Source organism: Pituophis catenifer, unplaced genomic scaffold, assembly GCF_029215685.1.
Source record: "Pituophis catenifer annectens isolate HBS135680 unplaced genomic scaffold, rPitCat1.0.hap2 SCAF_3, whole genome shotgun sequence".
Lineage (NCBI taxonomy): Eukaryota > Metazoa > Chordata > Lepidosauria > Squamata > Colubridae > Pituophis > Pituophis catenifer.
In genome coordinates, this window is record NW_027256883.1 from 28,338,414 (window position 1) to 28,363,183 (window position 24,770).

At 40.7% G+C, this 24,770-nt stretch overlaps 2 protein-coding genes across 2 annotated transcripts in view; one reads left to right on the forward strand and one right to left on the reverse strand.

The window, feature by feature from the left end:
- Positions 1-6,675: 6,675 nt before the first annotated feature.
- On the forward strand, positions 6,676-9,341 carry LOC139315700 (GSK-3-binding protein-like). The gene has a single exon (XM_070942120.1). It carries the CDS (start codon positions 6,959-6,961, stop codon positions 7,673-7,675), a length of 717 nt encoding a protein of 238 aa, XP_070798221.1. The 5' UTR covers positions 6,676-6,958; the 3' UTR covers positions 7,676-9,341.
- A 9,340-nt stretch (positions 9,342-18,681) lies between these two features.
- The window catches only part of ESRP1 (epithelial splicing regulatory protein 1), a 40,560-nt gene continuing 34,471 nt past the window's right edge, over positions 18,682-24,770 (reverse strand). Inside the window, exons 13-15 of the mRNA XM_070942121.1 lie at positions 23,641-23,809; positions 21,725-21,829; positions 18,682-19,766 (exon numbers count right to left, since the gene is read on the reverse strand). Coding sequence (XP_070798222.1) covers positions 21,739-21,829; positions 23,641-23,809 — 260 coding nt within the window. The 3' untranslated portion in view covers positions 18,682-19,766; positions 21,725-21,738. The remainder of the gene's footprint in view (positions 19,767-21,724; positions 21,830-23,640; positions 23,810-24,770) is intronic.

Below are 24,770 nucleotides of genomic sequence, written 5' to 3' on the forward strand. Positions count from 1 at the left end.
AAGGAATCTTTTGGTGCTACTTCAAAATTTGAAACACATGAAGTTGGTTTTGTGGGATTTCTCCATCAAGCATCAGCCAAAGTAGTAGAAGCATCTTACAGGTTGTCATTGCTCAAGTTGAAAAGTGTGTAATACAGAAGAGACTCTTCTGAAGCATTATTATTAGGTACCAAAAACAAGGAAAAAATTGAAATTTTGCTGACAATTCTATGGCACATCACACTGATGACATATTGTACAGTAGTGGATATTCTTAATAGTTGGAGGCATTGTTCTTCATAGCTCAGTGTGACAGTAACACAAAATGTAACCAAATGGTATCAGTTGGTAGTTTAGTTCTGGTACAGTTAGTCCTTGACTTACAACCATAATTGGGACCTCAATTTCCATTGCTAAAAAAGGTGGGTGTTGTGTGAGTTGTTCCTGACTTTATGACTTTTTTTTGCCACAGTTGTTAAGTGAATCACTGCAGTTCTTAAGTGAATTGTCTGGTTGTTATGTAAAATTGGCTGTTCACAATCTTCTTGACAGTGTTCCCACATTGACTTTGTTTGTTGGAAGCTAGATGGGAAGTTTACGAATGGTGATCACTTGAGCCCGGGATGCTACAACCATTGTAAATACATGCCAGTTGTCAAGCACCTGAATTTTGATGATGTGACTGTTGGGGATGCGGTGATGGTCATAAGTGCAAGGAAAGGTCGTAAGTTACTCTTTTCAGTGCCATTGTAACTTCAAATGATTGCTAAACAAATGGCTGGAAATCAATTTACCAGTACATTAACAATAACATTGAAAATAAAACTTACTGACAGAATCTATGATCACATCAAAGGCTTTCAATGAACTTTCACTGGAAAAAAACAGTTGCTGTATGCACAGATAATGCGCCAGCCAAGCTTGGCTCTTGGTCTGTATTTGTTGCTATGGAGAGGGAAGGGAATCAGTCAATTCAAACAAACATTTGTTTGCTAAATATTCATGGATGATACATACGATCCAAAATTACAAATACTGTGAAGAATTATCACTTTAAATACATTTTTTTTTGCAGCTCTTTGTGTGAATTTAGAAGCAGGTCATAAAACACCTTTTTTTCAGAGATATGATGGATTCCCAAACAGAACATGTTTTCAAAGTAATTCAAGCTGAAATAATACTATAATATATCATTAAAACTTAAACAGAAAAAAAATCCACTTTTAAACATCAAACATAACCTGAGATCCCTAACATTTCGTTTTTTTTCATTTGTTGAAAGTCAAAGTTACCATGAACACTGTCAAGAGGATGTGAACAATCAAATTATTTATTTCCAGGCATCTTTTCTGGCAATCTTACTCATAAATTAGTATGCTTTAACACTGATGTCAGTTAACTGCCCATAAGCATTTGATATAAAATATAATTTGAATGTGAAAATAATTTTTAAAATTCAGATTTGGAGAAATTTAGGATGAAGCATTTTTAAATTTATTCAAAAGTTAGGGAAGAAGCAGTAGGTATCATTTCTATGGGGGTTCGCCCCCCCCCATGTCACTCTGTGAAGCAGCTTTTCAACTTTATTCATAATAAAAATGAAACAAAGGAATTTACTGGTTGTCAGAAACAATCCTGCACTGTGCACTCTAAAAGCTAGGTTTTCCCAACTTGTGAAGAAAATAATAGCCTTTACATTAAATCTGGTTTATTTCTTGTATGTGAGATGAGTAGCCATATAAATTGAATAAACAAGCAAACAAGCAAAAATGTTACATTATGTTTTCATTAGAACTTTTTTTCTTTAAACATATTGTTTAAAATTTAAGATAAAACATGATATAATGTTGTGATTGTTTTTATCTTTAAACATGGACTGAAATAATGGTAGAAAAAGCATGGGATAAATGAGAAGTAAAAGGATTCCTAAAATATGAAAATAGGAACATGATGCCAGAAAGTTTTGGATCTCCTTGTAATATATAATAGGACATATTTTCAGGGATTCTACTGATGTTAAAAGGGTCACGTAGTATCAGTGGCATTTGACATAACATCCTGTTCTGCATTACCACATCAGAACATTTCTGGATAGAAATCAGGCTAAGGTACTATTTTTGTTGAAATTGTATATATATAAAAAAACATTCATTGATGGGATATTTCAATTGGAAAAAATTAACCAAGGTGTTATCAAACGTCAAAATAGCATCCTACTATCTTTTCTTAAATAAAGCATCCATAAAGCAGCAAAAACCAGCAAGACAAGAAATTGCTTCTTAATGTCATTTCTCATATAAATAATAAATGCAGTCTGAAACTGTTTAGCGAAAACTAAGATGAGGAATACTGTGTTTAGATTTTGTACCTATGCAGTTGGCAATTCTTCGTTGTCACGTAGCAACCTTAAATGCTTTGGCAATGTGGATGTTTAAGGAAATAAATGATTGCAAGCTCTTTGTTTCCTATGTATTCTGGTAAATTCCATCCTGCTTCCTTTCCAAGGCTGTGTGTAACAGACTTGCCGATTGAAAGAAAAATGTGAAAACAATGCCCTAAATGGCTTTATTTTGTACAACCACCTAAGTAAATTAGCTTTCCTCACCCTGATGACCTGCTGAGGTTTTGAATTTTAACTCCCATAACTTTCACTTCTTATTAGAGCTAAGGATCAGCCTGGGGTAGGAGGCAGGCATTTTCCTTCATGCCTCTGTGATTGCAGTGAGAAGAACCATAAAGCTTTTTAATATACATGAAAAAAATAAATAGGTTGGGACACTGATCACATATCTTTTCCGGCAAATGAGATATATAATAACAGTGCATTTATAATATTGCATTCTCCTATAAGTGACCTGAATTTAAGATGACTCATTCTGCACCACCAGAATAGACTTGTCTACTCAGGTAGCCATATTCTCAGCAAATATAAATTAACCCTAACCTGTTTCAAAATTAGTCCACATCAAAAGCATATCTGGGCTTGTCTCTTAGGTGACATTGGGTTGTTTTGAGAAGCTGCCTGTCTCTTTGTTTTTAAGTGTCTATGGAGAAAGCCTTCGGGACAACCATGATCTGGATGACTGAGAACCTCCACAGACATTTAGCTATGCCAGGGGTCGACAACCTTAACACTCAAAGAGCCATTTGGACCCGTTTCCCACAGAAAAGAAAACACTGGGAGCCACAAAACCCTTTTGACATCTAAAATGAAGATAACACTGCATATATCATTTTTTACTTTTATGCTATGTATAAAAAAGCTTATTTATCCATGGTTGGTCTCAATAAATTGTGTGCCAGTGGGTGTCGCACATTGGCAGTTGTGACACATATTTTGGGTGACAGGGAGCCGCAGCAGAGGGATGAAGGAGCCACATGCGGCTCCAGAGCCACGGGTTGCTGACCCCTGAGCTATGCCATTTGGGATGAACACCCTTCAAATGGTGTAGGAGTATGGAAGGATTTCCAGGGAAAAAACATTACAGACTACAGGATTCAGGTGAGCCTGAGGGCAGAGATAAACCTTCAAGTGGCCTCAACAACTCTCAGAAAGAGGGCTAATGACCACAAGATTCCACAGAATATAAAATCCTTCCATTCTCCACCATTCAGTCAGAACTGAAGAAGCTTCTTGGATGAGAAGCGAAACGTCTGCTAGCAAAACAAGAAAGTCCAGTTGCTTTTTGGAAGAAAGTACCTTTGGGACGTTTATCATTATATCTGAAACCAGAGCAAAGCTGGATTTTTTATTTGTGGGACTGGAGCTTGTGGACACTGGCAGAAGGATTCAGGGGGAGCCAAAAAAGTCAAGACAGGTGTGATTACAAAATCAAAGCCATGCCTTTTTTCTATGTATGTTGTATGGCCAGGGTTCAGTCATGTAGTTAGAGTTATCATCTTTAATTTTTTTGACCCCCAAACCCCCTTCTATGCATTGGAAGAACTCTTCCCTCATTCAATCAGCTTGTTCTTGGGCTCAAGGAAGTTATTCCATTTCCAGGAAGCTAGTTTCTAGTCTCCTTCTGATAAAAAGGGGAAAGCAAAGAGACCCAATTTCTATTGTTGCTTTTTTTCCCTGAGCTACTTAGGCACAAGGATGAGTGGCAACAATCTGACCCTTGCTTGGCAATAAATGCTTTTTTAAAAATTTCTTTTTACATATGTATGTTCGGAACAGATTTTTTCTTAACTTTTTAAACTCTTTTTTTTGCAAAGAATTCATATATATATAAAATTATCTTACCTGTAGTGATGTAACACCTTTGATAATTCTGATTAATTCAGGCTCTATTCTTAAAAGAAATATAAATGCATAGACACCCACACAAACCCGTAGACAGGAAGACAGCTTGTGCTTATAGGAGGAAGACATATCATAATCGAATGGAAAGCTGGGAATTGTTTGGCAACTGAAATATAAATAACTTACAAGATGGAAGAGTGGAAACAACTGCCATAAAAGGAACTGTAAACATTTCAAGACAATCCTGAAGAACATTCTATACTAGACCATCAAGAAAAAAACCCCCGTAAATATGCTCTCTGTATTTACAGAATGGAAGAGAACACTTGTGTGGAGAAGAATCCTACTCTGTGCAAACAAATAAGTTTATTCACTTTTATGGGACAAAACAGGCTAAGAAAAATAGACTTTTCCTATTTTCATTGCACATTTCATTAAGGGCACCATGGAATATTGCTGGAGAGAGAAACAGACTTCTTCCCCTCAGCAGTTGGTTTGTTATTTGATTGCCTAGGCTTCACTATAATTGGTTGAATATATCATAATTGGTTGACTTAATAACCTTTTTTGTGGCAGTCATTAAGTGAACACCACAGCCATTAAGTAACTGCTGCAGTCATTAAGCAAACCAATGGTTTGCTATGGACCAGTTTTGTCAAAAATCGAAAGTAAATGCCTACTTTTGGCAAAACCATCATAAAACGCAATTGTGTGACTGCAGGATGCTACAAATGGTTGTAAATGCATGCCAAGCACCTCAAATACAGTCATGTGACTGGAGGGCAAGTGGCCATCAGAAATTTGGAATCCCTGGGAGATCTGTCATAACTTCAAACTGTTGTGCTAAGTGGTGGTCATAAGTCAAGAACAACCTCTGGAAGGAAGGAAGGAAGGAAGGAAGGAAGGAAGGAAGGAAGGAAGGAAGGAAGGAAGGAAGATCTTTGACACTCACTGCCATGTTCCCAGAAGGAAATTCAATGGGGAAGCCAACAGGAAGTCAGAAGTTGTTCCCGCTCATGGTCATTCTGTTTCTTTCTTTAGGTAAGAAAGTATCTCTGAAATGATGACCCAAAGGGTCACAGGTTATCTAGTATACCACTAAAACTCTGTAACCTTTAACTGGGTGAAACAATGCATCATAGGGCAAAAAATGTTCAACCAAGATACCTCAAATGAGCTAATTTACAGAATACTGGGATCCATTACTCCCATGGGAATGAAATTTTGGAAAGTTTTTGCCATTTCAGTGCCATTGTGCTGCTGTTATTCATGGTCATGTGTTGCTCATTTGCAACCTCCTCTGGAACCTTCTCACAAATCAATGGGGAAGCCAGGGAAAAAGTCAATGGGTATCACATGACTACAACTGATGGTGGGAATGTGGATGGGAAGTTAAACTTGCATTGTCTGTCTAGTAAGGAAAATATCCGAAAGGATGATCCAACAGGTCATAGGGTTGTCTAGCAAACACCTGTGTAGTCTACATTTCAATTATTTTGAAAAAGGAGGAGCCTTTGAGTAAATCTTCTGAGTTCTTTAAAATTTTCCAGACCTTTTTCTTTTAGTGTTTAATTATGTAAGAGTTTTATATATGTTACTTTCTGCTTCCAAATAAAACAAATGATGTAGCAGAGCACAGGGCCAAAGCAACCTGTTCCAATAGTCACAAAGGCAATTTCAATTTAACATTAAAAGGATAAAACAATTGTGAATCTCTCTGGGAAGGTCCGACTCCCACAGACTCTTTATTATAAGTTTTTAACTAGAGGCTGGATAACCACTACAAAGAAGATCAGATGCAAAGTTTTGAGATCAATCCCAGCACGTGCAGCTTTAATTTCCCATAATGCCTAGCATAAAGCTTTATCCTGAGGCATTATGGGAAATGAAAAAAAGAGAGTGTAACTGCTGGCAGAAGCACTATTTAGCAGAAGCACTATTGCTCAATAAGCCTACTGGGACTTTTTACTAAGGTTTCCCCCCCCCCCCTCCGCAGCTCTAGTAGTAATTCAAGTCTTCTAAACATTTACTTGGGAGTAAAACCCCAGTGGAATAAATTAGTGTACATTTATTCCAAGGCAAATATGCTACAAACGAACCCAGCCGTCCCTCCTGCCTTAGATCCTATCTTTACAACGCTCTGTGTATCTGTGTATCTCTCTCTCTCTCACTCTCTCTCTCTCTCTCTGTGTACGTCTGTTGCCATGCTGACCTCCGCTGGCTCCAATCCAGGATCATGACGCCACCCTCGCCCCGCCCCTTGCTCTCGATCACAGAGACCCCGCCCACACTCCCCGGCCGCCGACGTTAAAATAGCAGGCGAGTCCACGGGAACGCAGACACTTTACATACGGGGGAGGAAAGAAAGGCGCAGAGGAAGGAACCTTTTTAACTAATCTCCTTTTTTACGGTTTTCGCACTCTTATATCCACCTGGGATACACGACGTACCACGGAAGACTGCGCCGGGAGAAAAAGCCGCAGTTCTCTTGACAACTTGAAACCCCTTGAGGTGTCGCTCCCCCCTCTTTCGGTGGGAGCGGTTGGACGCGCCCGGCGCGCGTCATCCATTGTTTACAAACCAACCGCAGCACCAACAGCGGCGTTGGAGAAGGCAGGGAGCGTGCGGCGAGAGGGCTCGCTTGGCAGTTACGAGCGGCGTCGCTGCGGTGGCCGCCCCAGAAACAGCCACGCGTGCCAAGCGAAGGGGAAAGCAGGCAGGAGAGCAGCGGCGATGCCTTGCCGGCGGCCGGGCGGAGAACGCTTCCTATTCCTGGAGCGCGCCGCCGTCTCATTGCAGAGCGGTGCCGGGACGGCCGGCAGCGGCTCTAAAGAAGTGGACGCCTTGGTGGCCAAGCTGGGCGAGGTGCTGCAGTTGAGCTCCCAGCACCGGACGCCGGCGGCCCCCCGCCTCCTCCCGAGGCACCACGGCCGGGACCGAGTGGCTCCCTACTCGTCCCCGAGAAGTCTCGGCTTCTTAGCCTCGCTACACCACTGCCACCCGCCGTCCCACCCGCGCCAATCGCCCTCGCTGCTCCTTTGGCCGCCGCCGCCCCCTCCGCCGCCGCCCACTGCGGACCAGAAGGGCAGCCCGCGGGTCTCCAAGCAGCTGTGCGGCCGGGGCTGGTTGCGGAGCTCCGCTCGAGCCGGGAGGAAGCAACCCCGTCGCCACCGCTATCGCTCGCTGCTGCCCGCCGGCGGCGACGACGACGACGAGGAAGAGGACGGCGACCCTCACCGCCTCCTGCAGCAGCTCATCCTCTCCGGCAACCTCATCAAGGAGGCGGTGCGGAGGTTGCAGTTGGCGGCTTCGACGGCCGCCGAGACTTCTTCTACCACGGGCTCCCCGGGCTCCGTTTCGTCCGCCGGGAGCTGCTGCCGCTGCAGTAGCAGCGACGGAGACGGGGCCTCAACCTTCACCGTCGCCGCCTCTTTGCAAGCTTTGCCCTAACCCCGCCTGGCCCCGCTTCTTCCCGGGAAGGCGCCTTGGAGAAGCGACCTCGTCTATTTGGCTTCCCCTGATCCCGCTACGCGCGGGGACAGGGTCGCCGAGGCGCCGGCCAGCGGCTGCGACTACAAAGCCCCAGAGGCGGTTCAAGCCACGGCCAGATACTTGAAGCAGACCCTCGCGGGGGCTTTGCCTGAACTTCCAAGCGATGCTTCTTGGTCGCTTTTTTCATTACTCTTGAGCCAACTTGACGATCTGCTACCGTTTCTCTTTCGGGGAAACACAACACAACAAAGCAAAAGACAGAGGTGCTATATTGCGGCTCCGGACGGTTGTTCTCCAGCCTCCCGTCCGGCCGTCGATCGGTCCCGTCTCCCGTCTGTCTCCCTGCCCAGACGATCCGGATCTGCCTTCGGTTGCTGGAGTTGGCGCCTGCCACCGGGGCGCCGAAAAACCCTACCTCTCTCGCTGTTTGCCCTCGGTGTGGGAAGCGCAAAGAAGGGACCATCCCGTGTGTGGCATTGTCTGGCGTGAAATCCTCGCGCGCGCCCGCGCCTGCCTGGGTGCGCGGGTTAGGACATGGGCAATTGAATAGTAAAGACCTTGTCCACGTACACGATCGGAAGGGGGGGAGGAGGAGGGGTGGGCACCCTGGCCAAGACGCTGCTGGACACTTGATAATATATAATCCGCTTTGGATCACCGTGCCCTTCCCTTCTCCAGCTTTCTCGCGAAGGTCACCCCCCCTTTTTTTTCCTGCCCCCCCCACCCGTGTTTTGGTGTCTTTGCTGTGTTCCCAGGCAGGTGGCCGTGGTACTGTAATCCTATCCCTGCTTGTTTTGACTGGGCTGTGGGCAAACCCTGTGTGTTTTGTAACGGCTGGGAGTCTCCTGAGGACGAACACGTTGGTCCAAGCTTTCCTCTCCTCTCCACACCCCCGCTTCTTTCCCAAAGCTCCTCCTCTCTTTACAAGCTGGATTTTTCAGAAAGGGGGTCATATTTCAGCAAGCTTTCTAGGAAAACTACCTGGGTAATTGGGGGGCGGGGGAGGGACAAGGGAGGGGGATTTTTTTCCAGCCAGAAGAAAGCTCAGAGATTTGCTTCTTGATTCCAGTATGTCATGGCAAGTCCATATGCCCCCCCAAAGAAGGAAATAAATTCTTGCCCGTTTCTGATTAGCTGAAGAGGAAAATTCCATTTCTGATGACCCTTGTCTGCCCCCTCCCCTCTGCAATTTTTTCTCCTTTGGAGCATTCGTAGTTGTTTTTTAAAACAAAAAACAACAACCTAGAAATACAATCTATATGAAGCCATTAAAAAAAAAAAGAAAAGAAAAAGGGAATCTAAAAACTAGAAAGCAGCTGGCTTCAACTGAACATTATCAGAGATTGTGGATGAAGTACTCTGTTAACAGAAGGTAGCTAATCGCAAGCTTTTAAAAATAAAAACAATAAAATGTGTGTATATATCTATATGCGTGCGCACACCCTCTGGTTTAGCAGAAGCAGTTGTGAACTAGGTATGTGTGTATAGGTGCTTTTACGCATATTTATATATATACACATATGTACACTTCGTAACGGAGTGTTGAAGTTGTGTTCCTGGTTTTCAGGGGTTGTCTTTAATGTGTATCTATTGAATAAACATGGTAGACTTTATATATTAAAAATGGAGTCTTCTGTGTCCTTTGTCCTGGAATGGTTTATGATGCCTCCTTAATGTGCATAACCAATTATTTTGCCTATTGCTGAGAAAGCTGGTTGGTTGGTTGAGGATTTTTTTTTTTTTTTTAGTACAACTGGTAGAGGGTGCAGTGGAAAAATCTGGTTAGGATTTCTGCACACGCAAATCAGTTCCTTTGTTTCCTGCCAAACATGATTCTGGGCATTTTTGTTCATATTGCTCTTGATACTGCCTCTGAATGCAATAATATTTGAAACCTCTAATTTCACCCTGATCCCCCTCCCTCTGAACACTTTGTGGTAAGAGAAAGAATGACGCTCCGGACCCCTTGCAGCAGGTCTTAACTTGATTACAATTGAGCTCCAGTGATCTTGGATGCAATCCAGATCCACTGACATCACTAGATGGCTCTCCATTTGAAGTATTTAAGAAGAGAAAAGCTTTCTCTAGATGCCAATTAAAATAAATGCCAATTAAAATATTTTCAGAACACTCATTTGACATTTGCTTTGGATTACTAGCTATAATTCAATTTAAAGTATGTCTGCTTGCTGTTCTACTGTTTACCTATGTCCCAATTTCAAACTCGAAATATCTTCCTTTGTTGGTAGATGATTTAGTCATAAAAAAAGTGATAAAGCATTCTGTCAAGGCAATAAAAGCAAAGGGCATCATTTGCCTGGTTTGCCAGAGATCTGCATCCAGAATAGTAGGAAAAAATAGATTTTTAAAAGGCAATGGACAAATATTAGCAAATAGTCAAAAGAAAATGAATTGTCTTGTTTGAATCAATAAATTATAAGAGCCGCAAAATATAAATTCTACAGAAGCAGATATGTAGATATGTATATAAATAATATATTACACAACTATTGAATAAAAATCTTGCAGATGTGAGTAATAATCAACATAAATTCATGATCAATACCTTTATTACGATAAAATCACATCACACAAAAGATTGAGTTTGGATCTTCAAGAACTCTTTGTTATGCAATTGGATTAGGGAAATACAATAGTCTTCTTTTAAAGCTACCTCATCAGCCAATCTTGCAAATCTGGATTTCCTACCCACTGGCCATTAAGTTACAGTCAGGTTTATCTTAATGTTTTTCTGCCTATGGCATTTTCTCAACTTAGACAAGATGTGTGGACTTTAAGATGTCTGGACTTTTAACACCTAGCTGGCTCTGGAATTCTGAGGGATGAATTCCATGAATCTTAAAAGTTGCCAACATATTTATTAAAGGCCTATGGCTTCTAAATGTGTTGGACTAGTGTTTCTCAACCTTGGCAATGGTATTGTGTGTGGTCTTGAACTCCCAGAATTTCCCAGCGAGGGAAAAGACTGATCAGGGAATTCTAGGAGTTGAAATCCACACATCTTAAAGTTGCCAAGGTTGAGAAACACTGGTTGGACTTCATTGTTCCTAATCAACATTGCCCATCGCTTTATTTACAGTTTTTATATATCTGCAGGAATGTTGATCCTAGTACATCTGGAACTTGCCAGGCTGGGAAAGACTGAATTGTTTCCTCTGCCTTACAGTTATAAAGTTCTAGTCCAGGAAGAAGAGCTGCCAAGGAATTAGCCAGACTCGACAGCTGCAATTTTGTACAAGAATTCAAAGAATACCTTGTCAATATTGACTACGTTGACAAAACCCACACTCTGTTCGGTTATAAAAGTAAACATGCCATACATCATTATTAGAGTTAACATATTCTGGGCCTGTTTGTTATTCAGTTCTCATCTTCCCATCTGAATTTCGAAACTATGGAGAAAAGCATTGTTGCCAGAGTTGTATGGAAATGTTGCTGAAGAGACTACAAGTCTACCAGTAAACAAGTTAAAACAAATGTCTAATAGCTTGCCAAATAAGGCTTTTTTAAAAGTCTGGACAAATCATCTGCTTTGCTCTGGAGCAAAGTTTAATTGAAAAATGTTAATTTACAACAATTTGTGTGTGTGTGTGAAAGGGGGAAGGAGGGAGGGGGAGAGTACACCCTCTGGAAGTAAGGTTTAGTTGTTACATTATAGTGTGACAACCAATCAAAGCACATTGTGCCTAATGCTTATTCATTTTTGTTTTTATTTATATCCACCTTTTTATCCAGGGAGGCACTCATGGCATCCAGCAGTTAAACATAAAATGTGTTTAAAAGTATTAATAAATTCTATACAAATCTGATTTATAAGATGTATGATAAAAGAATCTGGCTAATGTTGTTTGGGCTTAGAAGCTAAGCAAGGTTTGATTTGGATATTATTTGAATGGGAGCCCACCAGGAGAGGCCCCGGATTGTTGAGTTGAAAAACCAGAAGGCAATTGTAAATCACTTCCATATTTTTTCCAAGAAACCTACATGACATTTTCCTGAACTCAGCAAGCAAGACTGCTAATGTCCCTGTGCTAATAGTAACAGCAACAGGTGATCTGCAGCTTAATACTCGGAAGAGAAACAGAGATGAAAGTGGTAAGATTGTGTAAAAATGCATAAATAAGAGTAGGATGTAGGAAGCCTTATGGGTACATATAACATTTTACTGATAATCTGTGCAGTAAAATCTTTGTTTCCCCTATATCTTATAATGTTATAACTCCTTGCAGGTAAGCAGTATTTGGGGGAATCTTAATCTTTGTGGTCAGAAGACTACAAAATTGGTAAGTCAACATCGTACATGTGGGAATTTGAAGTCATTAGAATTATTCTCTTAGGAGTGTAATTGTGATATCACTGTTTTATCTCTGACATATTTTCTGATGTACTGTTTTAGGCCACAGCAGTGCAACTGAGAGTACACTTATTTATTTTTATGCAAGTTGCACCATAACCTGCAAGAACTCCTGTTCAAATGGATGACAATTCTCTTAATGCTTTTTTTTTTTTTTACGATCTTAGCTAAAATGGGTTTTGAGGGCTATAACAAGGGGCTTGGAAGCTGCATACCAACTGGGACTGCTGCCTGTCCTTGAAGAATTGTATTAGGCTCAAATGGAGTATGGCAGAAAAGATTACATGGACTAAATAAATCCAATTTTCCCCATTTTTTTCCAAACTCCCTTTATTTTCAAACTTGACAACTTTAAGATGCCTGGACTTCAATTCCCAGAATTTCCCTACTGGTCCCATATTAAACACTGAATGTAAATGCATACTTGTGGCTTATTGTTCTCAAGCCAAGAAAGGCAAAGGTAAAATAAACAAACCCAGGTAGTGCTTTCAAAACTTAAGTTTATGTAACTGTCAAGCACATATTATACAATGGAGATTTTAGACTTTGGAGCCTAATCGTAATTCATGGGGTCTTGCCATCAATCTTTCACTGGCAGAAATAATGGTGATGGGTGGAGCCGAAAGACAAAATAAGGTTTTTGGATTGAAGCCAATCACCTACTACCACTTCTTTCCCTGCAAGTGTTGCCTTTTATAAATCTCTATGTAAATTACCAGAGACCAGAGAGTTTAACCATTCAGAACTGGGTAGCTCAGATCAAGGAAATCTTTGGGTACAAATGAGAGTATAATTTATTGTTAAGACCATTAGAAGGCTATATCCCCCTTGTACCTACCCACAGCACATATATGCCTTGGCAGCTGCTCTTTTTTTCTAACTTGTCCCCAACTTTATTTCATCCCCAGCCCATGAGTGAGACAGCTTTAAGTAATTCTCAGCTGTAGCAGTGTTAACACAGCATTTCTTATTCCTAAACTATGTCAGGGAAGGCTCAGGGTGTGTAAAGTCATAGATAGGCGGTATCAACCATTATGTGGTAGAGAAATCACGTGACTAAAATGACTCAGAATACAATAAGTACAGGTGAGATTTGCCACTGAGAGCAAATATCGCCCTGCATAGTTTGTTGACAACACTGTTGTTTGGCACTGGGGAAAGTTCCTAAAAGCAGAGTGATGACTACAAGGGCTGTTGCTGAAGTCTATTATTGATTTCAGTTTAGTTCAGTGTTTTTCAAACTTGGCAACTTTAAAATGTATAGATTTCAAGTCCCAGAATTCCTCATGCTGGCTGGGGAATTGTGGGAGTTGAAGTCCGCATACCGTATCTCAAAGTTGTCATTTTTGAAAAACATTGGCTTACCACATAGTTTTTACACTGTAGCAACTTAAAAACACCTGGTGTAAATTCTAGCTTATCTCCTACCTCAGGTGCGTTGAATACAAAGCTTTCAGAAAGGTGTTGATATATTAATTCAAATAGAATTATCTTTTATCAGGAAGCTTGGTCTGTTTCTACCCTGTTAATCCTCATCTGGCTATGGTTTTTCTCTAAGATGTTTAGCCTCCTCCTACGGTCTGTTTAACCTATTTTAATATTCTTTTGTGGTCTGTTTAGCCTATTTTAATATTAAATTTGTTTAGTTCTACTTTAGCCAGTTGCCAACAGACCAGAAAGCAATAGCAAGGGCATTTAGGTTTATGTAAATAGCAATTTGCAGCACACTTTTGTTGGATTACAATTTAGAAGTATTATTTGCATATTGGTCCCAAGAATCTGGGTCCTCATTTTATTGACCTTTGAAGGATGGAAGGCTAAGTCAACTTTTAGCACTGTCATGCTCGAACTTGAGCCTGAGGGCAGAGTTTGCATGCATCAGGGCTGTCAAACTTGTGGCCTGCAGGCCAGATACATCACGTGCTGGCCACGCCCACACCCAGTTTAGTGAAGGCGAAAAAAAGGCATGATATGTTACATGAAGCTGCCGTGACGCCGTGAGTTTGACACCCCTGCTGTGTCACCAGGGCTCACATGGTCACAAGGGTGTTGTGATCATAGAAGCAGAATTTTGAAGACTGGTCATAATCCCCACTCATTAAGCACCATCATAATTTCCAACAATTGCTGAATAAGAGGTCATTAATCAAGGATTACTTATATTGCACAAATCTTTGATATGGAACCTAAGCATAGAACCTGCTTGTATTTGCACAGCAAACTAAACCATAATGTTGTGTGTGTGTGTGTGGGGGGCTTATGATTCATCATATTGGGTCACCCAAGCAGCTACCGCTAATTCAGTAAGTCGTGCCCAAACGATGATGGCTTAGTGCAATTGGGTTCAAACATAAATGTATGCTTTTCTCAATCATGATTTGTTGCATAAAGCCAGTTGGCTTTGTTCATACTGTATTGCAAAGACAAAACCAATGCAATGATGGCTTAGTATAAGAAGCCAATTATTTTCTTTCTGTGGCCACAAGTTCATATTGCTCTAGTGTGATGCTTTTCTGCACTTGGTGCATTGATGCTATTGTTGAATATTTAGAGTCTTTGGACTTGTTTCTCATTTATGGAACAAATAAATGAAGAAATTGGTATGGACATTTATTAACCCAAAGTGGTGATCTTAAGATGGCACACAAAGTTGTCATTACTAGCAGCTCCAATCCTCAGGCCTGCCTTCTGTAAATGATGCTGTTGGATTATGTTGTAAATGAAATGTTGGTGTATGACTCCCATAATGTCTACATTGGCCATGTCGGTTAGAAATTATGGAAACTTTTGTCCAACATATGTGGATGTTACTACGTCAGAACAGGCATCTTAGGTTCTATAGTGTTTTAATGACAATATTTTCCCTTCGTTTTTAACTGGTGTAACGTGAAAGTCATAGGTGCTTCATCTATTTGTTATGTACAAATAGTATCTAGAGCTATTATGTACAGTTACTGTTACGTGTATGTATGTTTATATCCACCTGTCTGTTTTACCAGGGTTTAACTGAACCCACAGGGAAGATAATTGTAAGCATTTTCTGGTGGTGTTTAACAACATGTCTCCCATACAAACAGGTTTTTTCATATGGTACAGAGATATGATCGGTAGCTGTGAAACGGCTGGAATGTTTAGTGCAAGGAGGATATATATCTCTGTTCTTGAGTACTTTTTCTAACTGTAATTGCTTTTTTTCATGAAGGCTGGAGTCTATGAAATCAGTTTGTAGGTCAGACTTAACTCTCTTCATTAGCTTTCCTCTAATGAATGCGACAGATGCAGATGTTGTAATATACTGACAACAGAATGCTCTTATTGCAACAAATTATCTACTCCTAATTGTATGTTCTCTTCTACCTTGTTCAACTACATTCTTGTGATATTTTCCGCACCCTTATGCATTTTTTAAAAAATGGAGACTCCACCATATAAATTTCAATTACAGTATTACAACAACCAATATTTTGTTGGCTGAATCTCTCTGCCCTCCACAATACTTCTGCACCATGTTGTATAAATATTACTAAAACACCAATATCTGAGTGATCTACAAACAGCTGCTTGTGTAGGTCATTTTTTTTTGTTATTGCTCTTAGTAATCAGGAATTTAGTCAGTTTTCTTACTGACACTCTTCCTTGTCTTCTCCTTGATTCTCTGGATTATATTTTTACATTATAAATGCCTTCAAAATGAAGATTTAAGAAAAATTGTATACAAGTTTCTAAAATACCATGTACATGGACTATAAATAACAACAATAATAATTCAATTCTGAAAATTAGTTCATGTTTTTCTCACAGATGCATACATCCATACACATTGACACACTCATATCACTCTTCTGTTTTTAAAAAGGCACATCTGTGGTACTAAAAATAGTGGCTTGTCAGCACCTTGGTAATTTTAGGCTCAATGAGAAACTATCCCCATGGTAACCATACAGTTGTTGAATCATTTATTATTTGCAGGAGAAAACCATAATAGTACTGACAATTTTCAACTCCAGAGCATCTTAAGAGTACATCATTTTCCTGTATGCGCGGCTTCAGATCATTAATATTTATCAAAAGGCCCCAGCTTTTAAGCTGCTTTCAATCTGATATGTAGAACCAGCATGGCATTTTAATGCAGAGGACGGGAAGGATTTGAAAGTATACTTGCAATCACACACACTACAAGAATTACTGTTTTCGTTCTAAAAAGACATTATATTGCAAAAACTCTGATGTAGAGCTGAACAGTTTCAATTAGTCTTTCCCACAAAGCCAGATTGCTCTTTATTCCATTGATGGCTTTCTACATAATGCAACTAAATTCTTCCAAATATAAATTTAAACTGAGGTGAGCAGTTTTCTTGCACACTTTTTTTGTATTCATTTGTTATATAAGAGAGACTGTTTTCTGTTACAGAGTAATTTTCCTCTTGGTGATTACCAGCATTTCCAGACAAGGCTATTTATTTAGTCAAGTCCAGAAAGTCCAAGAGAGGACTCTTTAAATTTACCTTTAAATGTGGTAAATTAATTCCCACCAGCACATATATATCTCAATGGCATTAGGTTGGGGAAACAATGTCCCTTCTTTTGTGGCCAGTATGGAAATACAGCTTAATAAAAACAGCGTTTAGGCTAGGTAACTGTTGAGGGCTGGTTGATAAAGCTAGCCTACAAACAGAGCCAAAGAAATTGGAACAAAGCAGCAGGGGAGTTAGATCTAGACTGAATGCTAAGCACGCCATCTTCTGGGCTGCCTGAATCCTTTGAATACAAATCTGGTTATGGGATCACTTATTGTTTCCAGCAACAAAGGCAACTACCTGAAACTAAGAAAAAACAAAACAGTACTGATGTCCAGAGAATTTCACCCAGTCCTTCCTTCCTTGTGTTAACTCACATCAGGGCACCCACTTCCCAAATAAGAGTGCCTCTGGTAATCCTTTTCTAAGGAATGCATTTTATTAAACAGCATCAGGGGTTCGCTGCTGGGGGTTCACAGGGGTTCGGGAGAACCTCTAGCTAAGATTCCATGCAGTTCAGAGAACCCTCAAATCCCACTCCTGGCTGGCCCCGCCCCGCCCTGCCCACACCTCCCAGGAGTCCCCACGCGGCCCGTTTTGGATGCAGATAAGTGCAGGGCATGCGCGGAGGCTTGGGGAGGGCGGAAAACGAGCCTACTGGAAATTCGGGAAGACTGGAAATGTTTCTGGCCTCCACAGGGCCTCTGGAGCCTGGGGAGGCTGTTTTTCACCCTCCTGGAGGCTTGAGGAAAGCCTCTGGAGCCCGGGGAGGGCAAAAACGATCCCCCCACGCCATGGTGCAGGAGGCCAATTCGGCCATGCCTACCATTGTCATGCCCACCCAGCAACCAGGCAGAGAACTCCTTGCTAAAATTTTTGAAGCCCACCCCTGAACTGGTTGCTCCTGAAACAATGAATAGGACTCTACAGTTTTGAGGTTTTCTGTTTGTGTTGGTCCTTTTTCTCACAGCTGTGTCTTTTTCTCAGAGATGCTAAGTTGTATGTAGTACAATTTCCATACACAGAGCATACATTCTTGTTATTGTAAGCAAGAGGAACTGACGACCTGAATTCTGTTGGGGGAAAGGAGCCCAGGCAGAAACAATTTGCTGTTATTGAGATCTGGTCTAGAAGTTATGAAGGTAAGGCCGAGATCAGATGGACAGGTTAGGAATTTGATTTTGAGCTCCCTCTTCTGGAATGGCGCAGAATTGATGTCCATTATCCCAACAGTGAGCAAGAATCCATGCCATCCTCTTTGGCAAAGGGAGTCTTTCCTCATAGGGAAAAGGGATGTTGTGACCTATATCTTATGAAAAAAAGTCCCTTCTCTAGATTAAAATTTAAATGTTCCTAAAGCTGATGCAATAAAAGATATCATGAAACACAGTAAATCAATTGGACTGGTGAAAATGGAAAAGGTGTGGATCTGGGCTCCATTCCTGATGACCACAAATACATCAGCAGCAATGCATGAGGGGTTGATTGTTGTACCCTATTTGTGCATCCTTGGGATTCCCTCTGGTGGCTTCCTGTCCAAGTACTAACTACCGTAGTCTTAACCAAAGAGCTGAAGGAAGCTTTTTGGATGAGAAGAGAAATGGCTTCAAAGAAAAAACAGAAAGTGCAGTTGAAAAAAGCATCTTTGGGATAGTCTTAACCACGTTTCACTTTCTGAGATCAGCCAAGGTGAGTTTGAGGCTGTCACCTAGATGATAAGGATGACAGTTGAGAAAATAAAAAAGTGTCTTATAGAATTTTGAAGAGTCATAATTCTGAATTGTTAGCTGATGGATAGGTTCAATGACATGTTGTGAGGGGGAAAAGGCATACAGTTCTCAGTTTTTCTTAAAACAGGTTCAACTTAGATTTTTGGGGAGGAAAAAACCCAACTTGAAAGACCAACTGTTTATTTACCCACCCTACCTGCCAATGTACAGAATTCAAGAATTCAGTAAACTGATTTAAAACAGTTTAATATTTGTGGAAGACAAAACTGTAATGTGAGTCAAAGAGCATAACATTCATTCATCAGGTCTGAACAGAATCCAGCAAGAACGATTCCAATCAATTTTTACAACAGTGACATAGCCCCTGTATGTTTTTGATACAAAAATTGTGTGTTTTTGATAATTCGTCAGGGATACCAGCAGGAAAATTGATGTAAAACATTAAAATGAGAATTTCCATATCCCAGCCCCTTACAGTGTAGTGATCTCTACATTTTTTACCGCACACATTTTAATTCCTTCCTCCACAGGAAAGACAATGGTGAGAAGAAACTTTCTAACTGTCCAGGTTTAATTTGATACTAAGATTTATAAGTTATATATTGGCTTCTGGAAAGAGTAGAATTGCTAAAGGATTTGTACACCATTAATAACTTCTCCTCTGTTAGATTATCTGACTAGAGGAATTTAAATATACAGTAGTCATGTGCAATATACAAATTTTTAGAGCATTACATTATATATATTTATATATTTATAAGCTATATTTTACAAAATGATACACCATTCTCTCCCCTCCCCACCCCATACTGCATTTTACACTGACAAGTAAACCTGCCTAGAACCTGAAAAATATTGTTAAACAAATAAATATACATGAATCAAGGTGTTTACACACCCAAGTACACATACATCGGCATATATACACACACATACAAATGCAACATACACACAGAAACAACCACCCCACAATGGCATAAACCTGAAGGTCTTCAGACCTTTTTATTTTATTTTTAAAATGTGCATGAAACTAGAAAAGTTGGTATGCCATGATGTGCTGTATCAACAAATGTTAGGAGTGCCTTAACCTTGGTAGGATACTTTTAGTGATCACAGATAAATGTAATTTTTGGATATAGAGACCTACAAATATTCTTCCCGTGTGAATTTGGCAGTTGTGATTTCCAGTAGTGCTTTTATGTGGTCCCCAAGGCTTTCAGTGGCAAGTATAGAATGAGAGACGGAGAAAGGCTATTTCTGGGGTGACATTTGGTTATTTTAAAAAATCCACACAATTTCCTGACATCAGCAGATATCCAAGATGGTGGAGATTCTGTTTTGAAGGATTGCAGCCATGTAGAATTTGGAGCCTGCTCAGCGGGATTTCCATTTTGTTCAGTGAAGTTGTATAGGATGTGAACTGGAGCCTATAACAAATGCAAAAAGACTGGATCATGTCATTTGTATGGTTACATACAGTACATGTAAGCCTTGACCTACAACCATTTGTTTAGCAACTGCTCAAAATGACAGCAGCACTGAAAAAAGTGTCTGACTGGTTTTCGAACTTATGACTGTTGTAGCATCCCCAGAGTCACATTATCAAAATTGGAGTACCTGGCAACCAATACTCCTTTATTTATGATGGTTGCAGTGTCCCAGAGTCATGGGAGTGCCATTTGCGACTTTCCCAGCTGGCTCCTATCAAGCATAGTCAATAGGGGAAGCCAGATTCACTTAACTTCTGCAAGATTCACTTAACGTCTGCATCCTTCACTTAACAACTGCAGTGGTTCACTTAACAACTGGGGCAAAAGTTATAAAATTGGGCGTGATTCACTTAACAATAGCCTTGCTTAGCAACAGAAATTCTGACCCCAATTATGCTTGTAAGTTGAGGATCATCTATACTTTGACTTACTTATAACCTACCAGCTCATGTCCCACCCTGAACTCTTTCTCCTTCTGCAAGTACAGGTGGGCCTCGACTTATGACCACAACTGAGCCCAACATGTCTGTTGTTAAGTGAGTCATTTGTTAAATGAATTTTGCTCCATTTTACGACCTTTCTTGCCACAATTATTAAGTGAATCATTGCAGTTGTTACATTAGTAACGTAGTTGTTAAGTGAATCTGACTTCCCCATTGATTTTGCTCATCAGAAGGTCGCAAAAGGGGATCACATGATCACAATTCTACATCCATATGCTTCCACCTGTCTTGGTCTGGATAGGCAGCTATCATTGATTTAAATGTAGATATACCAAAACATGGATACAAACTGTGGATTAAGGAATTTCTCCTTGGCCAGAATTAACAATGCACTACACTGGACTTAAATAGTCATAACTTGGATGTCCTCTGAACCAGGTTAGTTTTACCTCCTCAGGCTCCTGACGGTTGGATGAAGATTGTGGTTTCCAGAGTCATTTTGAACCCCAAGAAGTGGCACATAAATTAAATAAATAAATGCAGCCCAGGTGAGGATCTCATTGGAAAATGTCATCACTGGTGGATATAATCAATCTTTTTGCTTATCTCTTCCACTTTTTTTTTTTTGCCTATTGGTAATTTCCAGGATCAGAGGGAACATATCTATGGGCTTCCCAAAGCATCTGGCTGATTAGAACAGGAAGTCAGATGTTGAATTTTGATATATGTGGGACCTTACGCCAGTAGTGGGTTGCTCCCGGTTGCTCTCGGCAGGAGGCCCCGCCCACTGCCCCGGATGTCATCATCGGCGATCTGCGCATGCGCAGAAGCAAGGCACGCGCATGAGCAAAGCCACAGCGTGCGCACGATTCCGTTCCAAACTAGTAGTAAAAGTAAATAGAACCCACCCCTGCCTTACACCCACTAAAAACTAAATTATAGCCAATGGTAAAGATATTATAACATCTTCTTCTGTCAAATAAAATCAACACTTGAGGATCCTAAACACATTTATTTGACAATGCAGACAGGAATGCTATCTGCCCTTAGCCAGGGCAATTAAACATGGAACCTCTGTGTAAGAAACAGAATGAACCTCTGGAAATGCAGGGGAAGGGTTTTTTTGAGCTGGAAGGCCTGCATTGAAACCTTTATGTGATGGTGGTCCCCAAGGAATATTTTGGAACCTCATAATCTGAAGATGCATGTGGATGCAGTTATTACCCATTTGCTATATCTCACAATCCAAAAAGGACAGCATGGAGCAGCCAAACCTTGGCCAGTAAACCAAAATGACACTGGGAAGTGGGGTGGGAAGTAAAGGGAGGACAGATTTTGGGAGTCAGGAGAATGGTAAGGATTAGATGGGAGAAGGGCGAGAATCTACATCTAGAAAAGCTGTTAGGAAGTTTCAGAAAAAAATTGGCAGAAAAATAAAGTATGCAGACTTACTTTTTTCAGAAAATTTAACAGCTTGGACCTTTAAAGAGGTATCCGTTCTTTGGGCAGTGTCCTGGCCGACCCATCTGGCTGTAGAGATCCATTCTCTGCTGCATGCTGTAAAGTCAAAACTGAACCGTGATTACAAAAGGAACAATCCAATTTCCGTCTGTTGTACAACAATATACTACCGGTTTGCCCGAACTGGGGCAAACCGGTAGCATCCCACCACTGGTCTCCAACCTTGGCAACTTTCAGACTTGTGGACTTCAACTCCCAGAGTTCCTCAGCCAGCAAATTCTGGGAGTTGAGTTCCACAAGTCTGAAAGTTGCCAAGGTTGGAGACCCCTGTTCTAAAAACCTTGAAGTTTGTTCTCTAGTCACCCCTTTTTTTTCACCTCAGCCTTGTCTGTTCATTGTCTCCAGGTCAAGCACATACTCCATCACCAATGATTCTGGGTTTAGGACTTCTTGGATGACCTTCTCCTGTTATGTCATCATCCTTTTCTTCATTGCTATGCAATTCTTCAGTTCTCAAATTTTCCTGGCTTTTTGTGAATTTCTTTTTCCTACTCTACCTGCTCTATTCTCTGGAATGTATTCCCTTTGTCCCTACCACACTCTCTCAAAAACTTGGATGATTCTTCAGCACAGCCAAATTAATGGGACTAGCATCACTGTGGATACCATGCAGGGACAAATAGCTGGTTCTGATGCAAGTTTCCAACTAACTGAAAATGGAGACCATCGGCCTATATTAGATCTTTTCTCCAAAAATCGACTTACTGAACGTAGACAGTAGGCCCTCATGTGTTGTGTGTAGCCAGGCATTGTGGTTTATAAATAATCAATAATAAGTTATTGAATTTATACCATGTTGAACCATGGTTTGTTTCAAATACTGTTACTGAATTATCTTATGATTGGATTAGTCAAAATATATATTATAACATTTCAGATTAATCAAAATAAATATTATAGTTTAGTCAAAATAAATATTATAACATTGCAGCTCTATAGTAATTTGCAAATCTAGCTGACTTTCTTTCCTTTGATTTCATGCTAATTTATTGTTCTGAACCAGAGAATAACTCCATGGAGAAAACCTTATGTGACTACTTCACACACACAGGCCATGATCCCCTCTGCACTCAAAGGAAATCTGCATTTGTGAGTTTGCCCTTTAGGAATGATACTTCCCAGAGCCCACAAAGAGCTGCAGATAAAGGGGGGAAATTGGCAAAAATCAGACCCCTTGCAAAAAAAAAAAAGAGTCAATTAGGCGGCATGGTAACATTTTAAGAAAGCTTCTCTACCAACTAGGAAAACATAAAAGAATTATTCTATCCACAGTTATCTGATGTGTTTTGATACTTTTAGCCACTGGCAAATTATTGCAAGGCATCCTTATTAGCAATGAGCATTGGCTTCTTGTCCTATTCATCATTGCGATTCATACAAGGAGTTCTTGTTTTGCCTTGCCTTGATGGGGATTACCTAGGGCCGTGAGAGTGAATTTATGGCATGCGTGCCACAGGTAGCACGAAGAACCCTCTCTCGCCCCAGCCCAGCTCCACCGTTCATGCACGTGCACCTCCCACTGGCCAGCTGGTCTTCGGGTCTCTGCCGCGATGCCTGGGGGGCAGGGTGCATGGAGGGGACAGGTGCATGGGGAGGGGTACATGCATGAGGGGGTGCAGGTTGGTGCAGGAGGCTTTCCATGCCCAAAACAGGGTGTGTGGGGGGTCTTGCACGGTGCCCCTGCACCCTGTTTTCCAGATTGGTGGAGGCTTTCCAGGCCCAAAATGGGGCGCATGTGTGTGGGGCACTCGCATTGCATTTTGGGGGTTCTGGCACATGCACATGCATTTGCGTGTGCACGTGCATGCTTTGGGCACTTGGCACCAAAAAGGATAACCATCACTGACCTAGGGTAATAGGTGGTGTAGTTCATGAAGAGCTGAGTGCCGGCTGGATAGTATGCTGTGGATGGCTGGAGGGTTCGTGGATTGAGGAATAGGGATGGCTGGTAGAGGGCTGCTTCTGTTGGAATTATTGCAGTGTGTGTTGGAAAAGAATATGAAGGTGGAGAAATACCTAAGAACAGGAAAAGATACAAGGACCATCAGTTACAATATTCCTTGCAAACAGAGAGCAAAGTTTTAGCACACTAGCTAAAACTTAGGCAGCATTCTTGAACATCACCTGCAATTCATGAGATCAATTTATGTGGATTTTTCTTCAATTCCAGCAGAAATATATATCTGTTTTGTCTTGTACTTGAATTTTTAAGGAAAGCTTGACTAGGTGACACATGATGTTTTTTCCCCTTTTGAAAGAAATTACTGAATCACACCGAACTCTTCAGACAAAGAGTTAATTAAAGAGTTAGTGATTAAAAATGGAACCTTACTCTAAACATTTGCAAGTGGCATGCTTCACTTTTTCTGTTAAATTCTCTATGCACTTTCATTCATTAAGATAGCTGATTTGTGAGTGATCTTAAATTTAATTATAGGTGTAATATAACACGCTTGAATAAAATGCAAGCCGTAGTTAGAATATCAGTGCACTTTCAGAAGTGTGTGAATTCTATTTGTTCAAAAGTATATTTAATTTAACATTTCATGTCAGCCAAATGTTTAGGAAGTTCAGAAGGAGAATTTGTGAACATAAGTTTACTGTTCTTTGTTGGTCCCTAGTTGGCATCCAGGAGAAAATCAGCTCCAAATTTAGAAGGTGCATATACATTATCAAGGACTATATCTACTGACAAATTTATTTTCTGTAAATCTGTCCTATTTTTTTAAAGCCATTGAAAGGTCAAACTACATGTTATATTAATGACACACTGCAAAACTCTTTATTTTTCAGGGGAGAGACAAACTAAACTTGGGGAAAAGTAGGATATTTTTTTTCTCCCACTACAATGCTTCTGAAAAAATAACCATGTCTGTGCTGCCAATCACAGATCTTTTATTACAGTTACAATAATTGTTTATAAAGAATTGCAGTAATTTTTTTTAGTTTTATTTTAATTTGATTTATATGCCGCCCT

Bases quoted from the DNA above. Each gene is read 5' to 3' on its own strand.
- LOC139315700 (XM_070942120.1), top strand. From the start codon at position 6,959: ATGCCTTGCCGGCGGCCGGGCGGAGAACGCTTCCTATTCCTGGAGCGC.